The 12,568-nt window shown below is 42.1% G+C and overlaps 1 protein-coding gene across 5 annotated transcripts in view; it reads right to left on the reverse strand.

Annotated features, from left to right (window-relative positions):
- Dhx35 (DEAH-box helicase 35) overlaps nt 1-12,568 on the reverse strand; it is an 81,750-nt gene that overhangs the window by 30,716 nt on the left and 38,466 nt on the right. For all 5 annotated transcript variants that reach the window (XR_783461.2, XR_783460.3, XM_010640070.3 and 2 more), the window contains 4 exons: nt 8,494-8,606; nt 7,484-7,580; nt 6,338-6,496; nt 3,877-4,087 (listed from right to left, as the gene is read on the reverse strand). Coding sequence is in view for 3 of the 5 variants with exons in the window: in XM_010640070.3 (XP_010638372.1) it covers nt 3,877-4,087; nt 6,338-6,496; nt 7,484-7,580; nt 8,494-8,606 (580 nt within the window). In the remaining 2 variants the exon portion in view is untranslated. The remainder of the gene's footprint in view (nt 1-3,876; nt 4,088-6,337; nt 6,497-7,483; nt 7,581-8,493; nt 8,607-12,568) is intronic.

Consider the following 12,568-nt stretch of genomic DNA (forward strand, 5'->3'; position numbering starts at 1 on the left):
TTAAAAAAAAAAAAAAAAAAAGCCAAGAACAATTTTAAAATAAATCATCAAAAATTGCAAACAGAAAATAACAAATGACTAAATCTTATAAAAAGCAAGAAGTGTCCAAACTTCATTTTTTAAGTCAATGAGGCAAGAACAATGTCACACCCAGACTCTGATGCTGACCCAACTAGATTAATGAATGCTTGTATGTCCCATCAGAACAAAAGATGACCTCAAACAGGAAAAAACAGATCCCAAGACAGGAGAGTCAGGAAAAGGGATGAGGAGGAAAAGAGACTTGAGAAATCTTTTTACAAAACCTGGATTAAAAACAGTGGGGGAAGGGAGAGAAGAGGAAGAAAGAGATAAATCATTTTGTGTATCAGAAAGCTTACAGATTAAAGAATGCTCCACCCACAAAATCCTCCCACATCAGTCAACATTTTAACAGGTAAGCACACTCCTTCCACACCAGGGTGGCCTGACTTCTACTGAGATGATAAAGCTTTAGTACAACAAAACAAAAAAACAAAGATGTCATGAAGAAATAGAACAAACTATCATTGAAGAACTTCAAAAGCGTTTTCTTTGAGAAAACTGTCAATATATGGACTGTGCGATATAAATTGCAAAAAGCACTGATTTAACAGGAAGTTTCTAAATGATGAGCAGCAGCACAAAGTTCTGAATGGATATTCTCTTCAATTTCAAGAACAACCCTGGATAGGACTTTTTGGTACAAGAACCACACTTCACAAGCACACCCACTGCTAGCAAAGAGATAAGCAAGGTCATCAGATGAGAAAGTGACCTGCTGACAAGACACAGAAAGCAGGTGCTTCCAAGGAGTTCAAAGCACTGACTTCACAGAGGCCTCAAGAGCCTCATTCCTGGGCCAGAAGCTGCAGGAGAAACAGCCAATCCCCTTGAAGAGCTTCAGTAATACCAGGGGTTTGAGCAAGACCAGAAACTGCCCTGTAAGGAGGAACAGACTAGGCACCACTAAGTGATCCTACCAAAGAGAATCAGAGGCTTGGGGAAAGGAAGAAAGCATGGCTGACGGAAGAACCTCTCAAGCTGCAGAAGGAGTTGCTATTTGAGACAACTTGAGAGATAAGGAGGATCTGTTGGGCAAAGAGGAAAAAGCCTAAGGAAAGGAATCAAAGGCATGAGTTGGGGGGATGTGGGAAAGCAGAGAATACATTCAACAAACGCAGTTCACATACCTGTAATTTCAACATCCTGGGAGGGTAAGACAGAAGGATCATAAGTTCAAGGCTGACCTGGGCAAATTAGCAAGATCCTAGCAATTTAGCAAGATCCTGTCTCAAAATTTTAAAAATTAAAATTTAAAAAATAAAAAGGGCTGGATTTATTCCCTAACACCACCACCACCATACACACACACAAAAGCAGCATGGTTCAGCTGGGTAGGATAGATACTAATGATAGATTGAGGAAAGTCATAAAGCTGTTGCCTGCTCAGACCTATGGAGGGCCTTCCTGAAAGTTTACTTTGCAGCCTGAAGGTGGGACACTAATGTACCTATTAATATTCCATGGCCCTTCCTCAACTGCACTTCCATTCAAACCATTCATGCTTCAAGTGGCTTTTATCCAAATCCACTTGCTTACCTCACGTTCACATCATAGTATATGATTTCCTTGCCACGTGAAATGATAGCTGCCATTTCCTCTTTAAAAGTGAAGTTCCTTAGTAAGTTAAAAATAGAACTACCATATGATCCTGCAATCCCCAAAAGAATCAGAAACAGGTATACAAGGGTACATGTACGTGCATGTTCCCAGCAATACTAATGACAACAGCCAAAATAACGCGAAGGCCCTGGGTTCAATGTTCAGTACTGCACAAATCGAAAAAGAGAAAACTCCAATAAACAAACTTAGACATAAAAGATCACATAGCGTATACTAAATGAACAGATCCACAGAGGCTCAGAGGCAGAAAACAGATTGTCAGAGACTGGAGGTAAGAAAGAATGGGAAGAAATTCCTTAATGAGAAAGGACTTTGCGTGGAAATGGAAATGTTTTCATACTAGAAAAGGGGAGTGGTTGCACATTGTTGAGTACAGAAAATGCCACTGAACTGTTCACTTTAACATGGTTATTTTATGTAAATGTTAGTACATTAAATATATATATATATATACACACACACACACACACACACACACACACATACACACACACACACACACACACACACCTTGAAACTTCCTCCTCCTCTGCATTCCAAGCTGCCCTTAGTATTGGTTCTTCCTCTCTCAAGCCACTCTTCTTAGCACCTTCAGAGGCAGCCTTACCTCTGTGGTCTGGGTTCTGCTTATTTCCTCCCTGTGACATATACACCTTGTCCCTTTCTTTCCTTCCAAGTATTTATACATCCTATTTCTTCTGCCTGGTGTGATGAAATCTACTCTCCAACACTGTCCCCTCACCTGCACAACTATTGGGCTTCCAAAATCACACTCTAAGCTGGGCATGGTGGCACACACCCAGAATTCCAACATTTAAGAGGCTGAAGCAGAAGATCACTACAAGTTCAAGGCCAGCCTGAGCTACATAGGGAGTTCAAGGCCAGCCTAAACTACACAGTGAAACTGTCTAAGGAAAAAAGACTTTGAAAACATCTGGATTCAAATCCTAGATCACATCTGAACACCATCTTACTTGTGAAATGCTCCCCAGCTCTCCAGCAGCGGGACAATGAGCTGTGCTCCCCAAGGCTCCCTTTCTTCCACAGGGACCCTATCACAAGGTAACATGCTGCCATGTTTGTGGGTCTACCTCCACCACGTGGACACAGGCTATGGCTTACCTAGCTCTAGAGCCCCAAGCCCTGACAATATGCCCAGCATGTAACAGGTACTCGGTAAACACTCCCTAAGAGAAAGAATGAGGACTGAGAAATGTAGCTCACTGGTTGAACACTTGCCTAGCATTCTCAAGACTCTGAAAGAATGACAAGGCCAAGGATTTAGCTCAGTGGCACTGCACCTGCCTCACAAGTGCAAGGTCCTGAGTTTAATCCCTGATACAAAAAAAAAAAAAAAAAAATGGCAAGAACTGAATACAGATGATGGCAACTAAAAGGAAAAGGAAGAGATAAACAACAGAGCTGAAACCACCAGACAATAAGAAACTGCAGATAGATACTGGGCAGAGGAGGGAATTACTATCACTTGGAACTTACGTCTGTAATACTCAGCAAAAATTTCAGTGCTTGTCCATCCACCCATCCACAAAAAAGTACAGAGAGAGAGAAAGGGGGGTGGATAGCTTTAGGTTTAGGTATGTGATCTCTGGTTAAGGCTATTTCCAAACTGGGAAGAAAGCTTCTCAAGGGACTATCTTTGTCAGGATTTAATTTTGCTTCCTCAGAACCTAGCACAGCGTTTCTCATAGAGCAGGAGTTTGCCAACTATTTGTTTGCTATGAAAGAGTCTCAGGACAGATCCTCATCCTAGCTCAGCAAAGATGTATCAGAACCCAGTGTGAGGTCCCAAAGGATTCAGGGATCTCAGAATAAGAAAACTACCTTTTAAGATAGGGAAAGGTAAGAATCTGAGACACAAAGACCACACAACAGGGCCACATGGCCACAGGAGAGCCTAGGTCCAGAAATTAGGTTCGAACAGGGACAGCAGACAAGAGAAATTACAGAAGCAGCTTTAGCCAATGATGAGTTTAAGAAAAAAGAGCTGTGCTTAAAGTGAGGAAGGCAGTGGGAGCCAGATCACTCAGGGGTCTGGAGGGAGGGGTGGATTTTCTGTTAAGTTCAGCCACAAGAGATAAGTATGTGCTATATTATCCAATACCCAGGCTAATTGTCAGAAAGTCAAAACCCCTAAAGGAAGGCCATACTAACCTGTATAAAGGCGGTAACACTTTCCCGAGCGGTTGCGCCCACCACGTCCTGCTCGCTGGTTGGCTGATGCCTGGGACACAGGCACCACCACCAAGCACTCAATAGCTGTCCTGGGATTGTAGGCTCGAAGCTTCACAAAGCCACAGTCAATCACATAAACAATGCCACTGATTGTAATGGAGGTTTCTGCCACATTGGTGGCCACTATCACCTACATTTCCCACAGAAATAAGAAATATCATTTTATTCTTTCACTTTAAATAGTTAAAAATTCTACAGATGTAATGATATTTCAAATGCCATGAATCTGCAAGGGAGTTTAGCATGTTATGGTTTAACTCTAGAATGGCCTGCACAAGCCTCACGTGTCCCAAGATGGGGTTCTGGAAGATGATTGGATTACGGGAATACTATATTCATCAGTGGATTAACTGACTAATGGCTTCACAGCTTTTGTGCTATTAGGAGGTGGACTGTACCCACCAAGTCCTGCTTGCTGGCTCATGCCTGGGACACAGGCACCACCTGTGGTGGTTGGAAAAGGCAAGTCAGTAGGGGAGTAAGCCAGAAGGGTGTATCTCCCTCCCTGGCTCCTCCTTTCCCTCGCTTGTTCCTGGCAACCAGGATATAAGCAACTTTCCTCCACAGTAAGCCCCTCTACCAAGCCATGGACTGAAACTTCTGAAACTGTAAGCCAAAATAAACCTCTACTCCTTTAAATTGTAGATGTTGAATATTGTGTCCCAGCTGCAAGAAAGGAACTAAAACGGTATATTATTAGCAGTAGAAGTTTCAGAGTTGGATGGCCTAGGCTGGAATTCTTCAGAATCCTATGATCCCAGACAAGTTCCTTAACTCCTTGGGCATCAGTACCTAAGAATATTAACCATCTCCCCCAAGGTTGCTGAAGAAATTAAGATATATACATAAAGTAATTAAAACCTAATACAGTACAGTTACAGGGTATTCAACAATGTTACTTTTTCTTTTTTGTACAACCAAGGTAAACCTCGATGTTGTATAAGTATATTCATATTTTCCTTCACATTTTCTGAGGGTCTGCATTTGGTTCTTATAGGACGGACAAGACAAATGAAACCCTACTCTTCTGAAGTTTACATTCTACTGTTAGTGTTTGGAGAGGAAACATGGTAAAGAAAATGAATGTATAACTTCAAAGTGAGACAAATACCAGGAAAAAAATACAACCTGGTAATATGTGATATACAGTATTTACATAACAACGGGCCATGCTCCTTTACATTGGATAGCCAGGGAAAGCCTCTCTGAAAGATGACTATGAACTGAGACCTAAGTAACAGCAAGCCAGAGATCTAAGCAGAAGCTACCGCTCAAGGAAAAGAAGAAATCACCTGTGCAGCCATCATACAAAATACGTATGAGATGAGCCGAAGGACTGGCATGAGGCCCAGCTCAAGTGCAGTCTGTGGGCCACTCTGAAGTATTTGTATTTTACTCCAAATACACTGGGTGCTGCTGCTACTGGAGGGTTTTAAGTGAAAGGATATAGAAAATATAAATAAATAAATAACAGAACTTTTTTCATAAAATCTCCTGAACATGTTTATATGGCAGAGAGCTAAGGTTTTATATTATAAAACCATCTATCTAAAAGTTGTTACTATTTAAGTTTTACAACTACAAAAATCAAGACTTGAGGTTAAGTAATTTATCCTGGAGCACACAGAAACTCTGGGGTGAAATCCAGGTCTCCTAAGGGGCAGGCTGCAATTCGTGTTTGACTGTGCCCCGTCCCAATGACCAAGCCAGTGGGTACCCTCTTCCAAGTGGCCCAAAACTGGGAATGGCTTCTCAGTACAGCCCTCACCGATTTTACTCTCTGCCACCTACTGTGAACTCCCAATCTAACTGAATGAAGAGAACAGAAAAGCCCTAGGGGACAGGAGCAGGAGTGAGGCTAGCTGACAGATGGCTCCTTCTAACCGTGTTTCTTCCCATCACACCCTTCCCCACCCCAATTTCAAGGTTAAATATTTCTAAGCCACACCTTGAATTAATTGATTTAAACTTGGCTCTACAGGCAAACTGATACTCATAACAAATGATTCAGAAATCATTGGTAGTAACTTATCTATTGTTCCTGACTGACCACAAATCACCAAGGCAGTCCTTTAAGCCAAGGTAGTATCACATCATGAGAAATATAAGACAGGCAGGAACAGAAGCAAACAGAAGTCACCTGCCACCTGCTCTAAATTAACCTTCTTTGGGGCAGGTTTAGAAATTGTCACAATACATTATTTACTGTATGCTTTTAAGATCTACTACACAGAAACATGGGCCTGAAATTCTACAAAAAAGATTCCTATTTTGCAAGCTTAGCTTCATTTAAAAAAAAAATCTTTTCAGTGCATGCTAAAGGGGCACCAATATGATTATAAATGGCTGGAAACACCCTTTGTTAGCAGGATAGTCTTACCTTCCTCACACTGCGTGATACCCTTTCAAACACCTTCATTTGTTCAAAGGAAGGTAGTCCTGCATACATTGGGAGAACCCTGAGGTGTTTCTTCATCCCAGTGCGAGCCAGTGCCCGGGCCTGCTCAATCAGCATAGACACAACAGTTTCTACTTCTTCCTAAACATTGAACCAGGAACCCAAGAAATGAAGATCAATCTGAGGCATGTCATTTTATCCACTGAGATAATAAGAGTTGGGATCAGGATTTTAATTTGGGTCAGATTCATGAACTTTAATCAGATGTCCCACTCTAGGATAATATTTAATCAGATGCTACTGTGCCAAAGGAATGAAAATGTCTAACTGTAACATTAATTACTAAAACTAAACTATCTGCAGGTAACAGAATTATCAATAACTTTTTTTACAGTGACTAGTTTACTCAGTTTATATGTACTACAGCAAACAAAGCCTTGTTATGCACATGGACAAGTTGTAGCCAATAAAATCATTATAAGCTTTCCCCAGAAAAGACCAAGCACAGAAAATATTTGGCAGTGGAAAAGATTACAGTTGGAAGAGGGTAATTCTGAACAGTGTTATAACCTTGAGGCAGCACTTGGGTTTATTTAGTTGTCTTTCCAGTAACATGGCCACTTACCACCCTCAGAATGAGCTATAAAGATGTCACGGGACATGGGGTTTGCAGCAGCAGCAATAAGCAGACAGCAAAATGCATCTAATGTACTACTCAATGTAAGCAAACAAAATAGCCCAATGGCTCAACTATCTAATTTATTTTGGAATCAGCTGATAAATTTAAAATATAGTTTAGCCTCTTCAGATTGAACAGGGAGAAACTAATCGACTTCTGGACAATCCAGTTGTTAAATGAATGACATCAAACCCAACATTTTTTTATACAGTTAAGTAAATATAAAATAGAACAAATATGAAATAAATGTCTAAGTAATAGCACTCTATTAATTCTGAAGCAATGTCATTTTATCACACTGACAGTAAAAGTTGGAATCAATATTTTAATTTGGGTCAGATTCATGAATTTTAATCAGATGTCCCACTCTGGAATAATATTTAACCAGAGGCAAAGGAACAAGTGCTGCTGTAACATGTCTGTTCATCACAGAAGTCCAAAGGAATTACCTGGCCAGTAAGGAAAGCTAATATGTCTCCATCTCCCTCTGTCTGGTGAATTTTCACCACAGTTTCCACAGTTGATTTGATATAATCTGGAACAGGACTGAAAAGATATATGAGATAAATTTATCATTGGAATATCCTCATTAATTAGAAGTCAATTACTCTAACAATCTCACAGTGAGACCTCAAGTTAGTTTGGGCTTGCCCAGCAGGTAATTAGCATATATACAAGTATAATAAATATTCATTATTTTCTTCTTTTTTTAAAAAGCATTAAAAAATAATCCATAATTGCTAAGATTTATACCTATATTTGCAAAATAAAATAAAGATTACATATCCATATATACATAGATGTGCTATTTATGCATGCAAAGATGCCAGGCCAGGAAACTAGGGTTGTGGTGCCAGTGCTGAGGTTCACCTCTTCCCAGCCCATTTTCCCTCCTGGCCATGGGCAACACAAACAAGTTGGGTGAACAGAGCTGGCAGACATGCTCTGCAGGCTAAGGCAACTCAGAAGTCAGCTTCACAGCTTTGGATTTATCAGCCACTGCACCTGGCCTTGATCTTTGTTCACCTACGGGAATAAGATTAGCCCCTTTCTTGCCCCAAAGGGCTTCTCTGAAAAGTACCAACCAGGCCTTCTCGCTAAGATACAGAGAGCTGAGAGCAAAATGACTCAAATCACCAATACTATCCTCCCTAGTGGGCATCCTTGGACACCCAAGTTCAGCACTTTCGAGCCCCTCCCCCCTTTCAACCTTTCACCACTTTGCTCTTTCCAACTGAGTTACTGACCACAAATTCATACAAACTTGCATGCTTCTGTCAAGAGTTTAAAATAAATGCAGCAATGGTGTTGAGCACAGTTTCAGAACATTCTGTTGATGGCAGGAGATGCCAACATGCTCCTCAACACCCTGAGCTGCGAGCAGGTGCACTTCTCTGTCATTCCACACCATAACCCCAGGTTTCTAATCACCATCATCAAGAATCAAGCACCATCAAACCTTTGTAGATAAAAGATATCCACCGGAAATGTTCGCCCTTCCACTGTAAGGATCACACATGTATCTCTGGTTGGGTCACTGGTTTCATTCTGATTAAAGAAATCCCGAAATTTCTAAAAAAAAAAAAAAAAAAAAAACAATCATTTATTTATTTCTTTCTCTTTCACACACACAAAAAAAGGTTCACAGTATGTCATGCAATGAAAAAATATAAAACTAGAAGAGAAGAGGTGGATAACAGGGATTGGATACATTTAACACCAATTATACATTGCAAAACAATTTTTAAAATTTGTTTTTCTTATTGACATTATGGGGAAGCATATTTCAATGATAGACCCACTAAAAGTTTGATAAAAATAATAAAGATTATATTTCAAAACTACAGTCAGTGACACATCTCAGTTAACATGTAAATGTATTACTTATTTTATTCTTATACTATTTTATTTAACTAAAAATTAGATCAACGGTGTGATTCAAGTTTAATACAGGTTGAATCAGATGGATGTGTACCTCTAATGTAGAAGGCATAGATCCAATCCAACAAGACTGTCTATTTATAAAGAAAACTTTTACTTCTGCGAACAGCAGGTATTTTTCCCTAAAGATTTGAGAGAAGGTGCTTCCTCCACCTTACATGCCCTGCAGAAGTTCACACAATGCTCTGCCCGAGGAAGGTCACCCATCATATCCTTCCCTGACACTTCCATAGTACCCTGTTGGGAGAAGTGGTTCACGGCAATTTCTATCAAAATGATGGTCACATCCTACTCAATGGCACTTGGGCACCAGGCTTGCAGCATAGGTCAGGGCTGAAAGCTCTGGCTGATGACAGCAGGAGACACCACTAAACATCCCCTACTAGAGAGTGTCCCCAAGATATACGGGAAACTGACAGAAGAACTGAGGGACTGAGTAACTACACTGGCAGGTAACTTTACACTAGACAGGAAGCTACTGGTGCCGGATGCTGAAAGGACACAGATATCCAGTTTGGGGGAGTGCTCTGTTATTTGATTCTGAATGACCATTACTCCCTAGCTATTCCACTTTCCCTAAGGTCTGGCTATGTAACAGTTTTTGTTTGTTTGGTTGGTTGGTTTTTGGTACCAGGAATGGAACCTGGGTCCTTGTGCTTACGAGGCAGATAGCGGCACCACTGAGCAAAATCTCTGACCCCCTAAGGTCTGACTATGTAATTGCAAGGCTTTACTTTTATTTCCCTATATGCTGTTTACAAAACATGCCTATCCTTGCTTCTAGGAATGCTAAATCCCAAAAGCACTGTGAATGGCAGCAAGCAAAAGTGAACAGGCATGGCAGAATTTCCAAAAGAACCCACTGGATTTAACAATACACTGGCAAGCTACACATTCACCCAAGGCTGTGTCAGGCAAGAAGCAACATAGACATCTAAGTGTCTCACACCAAGAAAGGGCACCACACAGTACCACCTTTCATTTTCCCTTCGGGTCAATTTCCTTCAAGTCACTTCAGTGCTCCTGAACCCCTATAACATGCAGAGCATAGGCACGAATGAAAATAGATTCCCCACCCCACCCGCTAAAAAATAAACAGGTGGGGGGGGCACATCTATAATCCCAGCACTCAGGAGGCTGAGAAAGGAAGATCACCACTCATTGCAGGCCTGTCTGGGCTACCTAGTGAGTACAAGGCCATCCTAAACTACAGAGAGATCCTGTCTCAAAAAAGCCTCAAAACAAAACAAAAAATAAATAGTCCAGAGAAGGCAGATATGCAAAAAACTTATCACAAGATTACCTAAAGAATGCCTATCCAACCACAAAGGAACTGTAATTTATAGTCTGAGAGAACAGTCAACTGCTTGCAGGGAAGGCTTCAGGGAGGCAGCTCTCTTCCTTGACTGAGTCCTAAAAGATGAAGAAGGTTACTACTGGCTCAGGACGTGGGCTAAGACATAAAGACGGCCCTGACAGGTGAGAGGCCACCATCTAAGCAGGCTGCCCACCTTTAAATTATCTCTTGCCTATAAAATGGATAAACTGCAATGTTGTTGCAAGGTTCAAGCAAAGTATGTTTGAGAGTCCACAGCACAGGTCTCTCCTACAACAGGTTTCAGCAAGGGACTGCAAGTATCTGACAGGGCCCAAACGCCATGCTATGATGTGCAAGACTAGGGAAGTAAGGATGGGCTTGATATTATCAGATATAGTACTAGACACTGGACTCAGGTGGCCATTCTGGAGACAGCAGAAATGAGAAACTATAGGCAAGTGGACTAATTAAGGGAACTATTAACAGCTCAGGGGAGAGGATGAGAGCATGGATTCAAGCAAAGCATTCCAGAGGCACAGCTGCCAGGACAGGACCTGACAATCAGTGAGCTTGTGCACACGTCTGTGTGAGAGGAATAGAACTACTTCTTAATCAGGGGTGAAATCTTCCTAAATCGGTGGTGGAAGTCTTGGGCCCGAATGACTATGAGCATGAGAAAGGAGCTGAGACAGAACCTGAGAGTCACAGCTATGAGTTTTGGTGGTCTCTGACTAGTCAGCACATGGACAGCAAAGGCTGGGACACAGGAGCACAATCAAGGCTGCTACAAGCACAAAGCTGACCTGAGGTCACAGTGGTGGGCAGCTTCAAGGAGGAAGGGCAGCTATAAAAGGCGCCGAGAATGCACCATCAAGGAGGCAGGGGAGGGAAGATGGCAGGACCCCATAAGCTGCAGGCAGAGCCCTTCAGGAAGGGCTCAATGGTCAGAGCTACATGTTACCAAGCAGGCATGGAGAATGGGAAGAGAGGTGATGCCTTGCTGATGTTGGAGTGGGTGGCTACATCTCAGCTGCTTAAGAATACATGGTGCTGATGTGCAGAGATAGGGAGTTACTCTTTCACAAAAAACAATGCAGTGTATACTGCAAAGGCACAGGATCCTTATATTTGGTATCTTTATCGTTCATCTTCATTTGGAAATATAAAATAAAAATAAAAACAAACGATATAGTATCAACAGTATATGAATCTTAAGGCAGAATCAAGAAAATGCGATAGTGAAATGAGTTCCACACACAGGGAAAAGAAGAGTCTGAGTGGGGCTCACAGGTGGAGGCATGACACAGACACACAGTGAGAAACATAAAATACAAAGGAACAGCACAGTCTGTGCATTGCAGTGTAAGTGATGTGGGCTGTCTTCCACCTCACCATGGTTTCCTGCCCTGGTAGCTGCTCCTCCCTGAATGAATAGAGTAGAAGAAAGTCTACTCATCACACCCACCCTCAGCCAGCAGCCGCTGGTCCACGCAGATTGACCCAGGTTGGCAAGCTGACCCCAGGTTCCCACTCCAGGAATCTGGAGATAAATTAGTTTCCATCCAAGTAGTTGGACCTGGGACAAAAGACTGGGAATTGTCAGCAACCATATTCTCTGCCATCTGGATAAGAGCAAATAAGAAAAACAGAACCACAAGAAACAATGGTCAAGAAATATTCTGTAATTACATCTGCTCTTGTGTGTAATTGCTCACTTCATTGAGCTTGCAGTAACAGAGCAGCTTAATCAATCTAGGTAATTATTTGATCAGCCCCCATCACACCCTGCTTGTCTCCACCTCCTGCTTGCAGTCACTGATATCGACATCTGTATGCGTGGTACCCAGCCCGAGTGAAACCAGGAGCCCTTTCCCTCTAGGAAGTTTGGAGTTAAGTCTGCCATCCACAGACCCAGCAGCTGGGGTCAGGTATGGGTTCTGGGCACCCCTGGGCCTCCAGATGAAACTCCTACTTAAACCATACCCTTCTCCTTCCACTCCTACACAACGCTCCTCACTCTTGCCTTCTTCAGCCCAGTTATATTCTCTTACTCGCCCTCTTACTCTCAAGTATGAACTCACATACCACACCCACATGGACCTATCCATCCCACACCCTCACCCAGGACAGATCCACACACTGATTCTCAGGTAAGGATGGAATGAAGGACTTTACCTCCCCACAGGCCAAGCTGAGTGCTGATGAAGTCCCAGCATGCCCTGCAGCACCACCTACTGAGGTATAACAAACCTCCTACATTCTGCCTTCCCAAAAT

Source organism: Fukomys damarensis, unplaced genomic scaffold, assembly GCF_012274545.1.
Source record: "Fukomys damarensis isolate Sample0158 unplaced genomic scaffold, DMR_v1.0_HiC HiC_scaffold_22, whole genome shotgun sequence".
In the NCBI taxonomy this organism is placed as follows: Eukaryota; Metazoa; Chordata; class Mammalia; order Rodentia; family Bathyergidae; genus Fukomys; species Fukomys damarensis.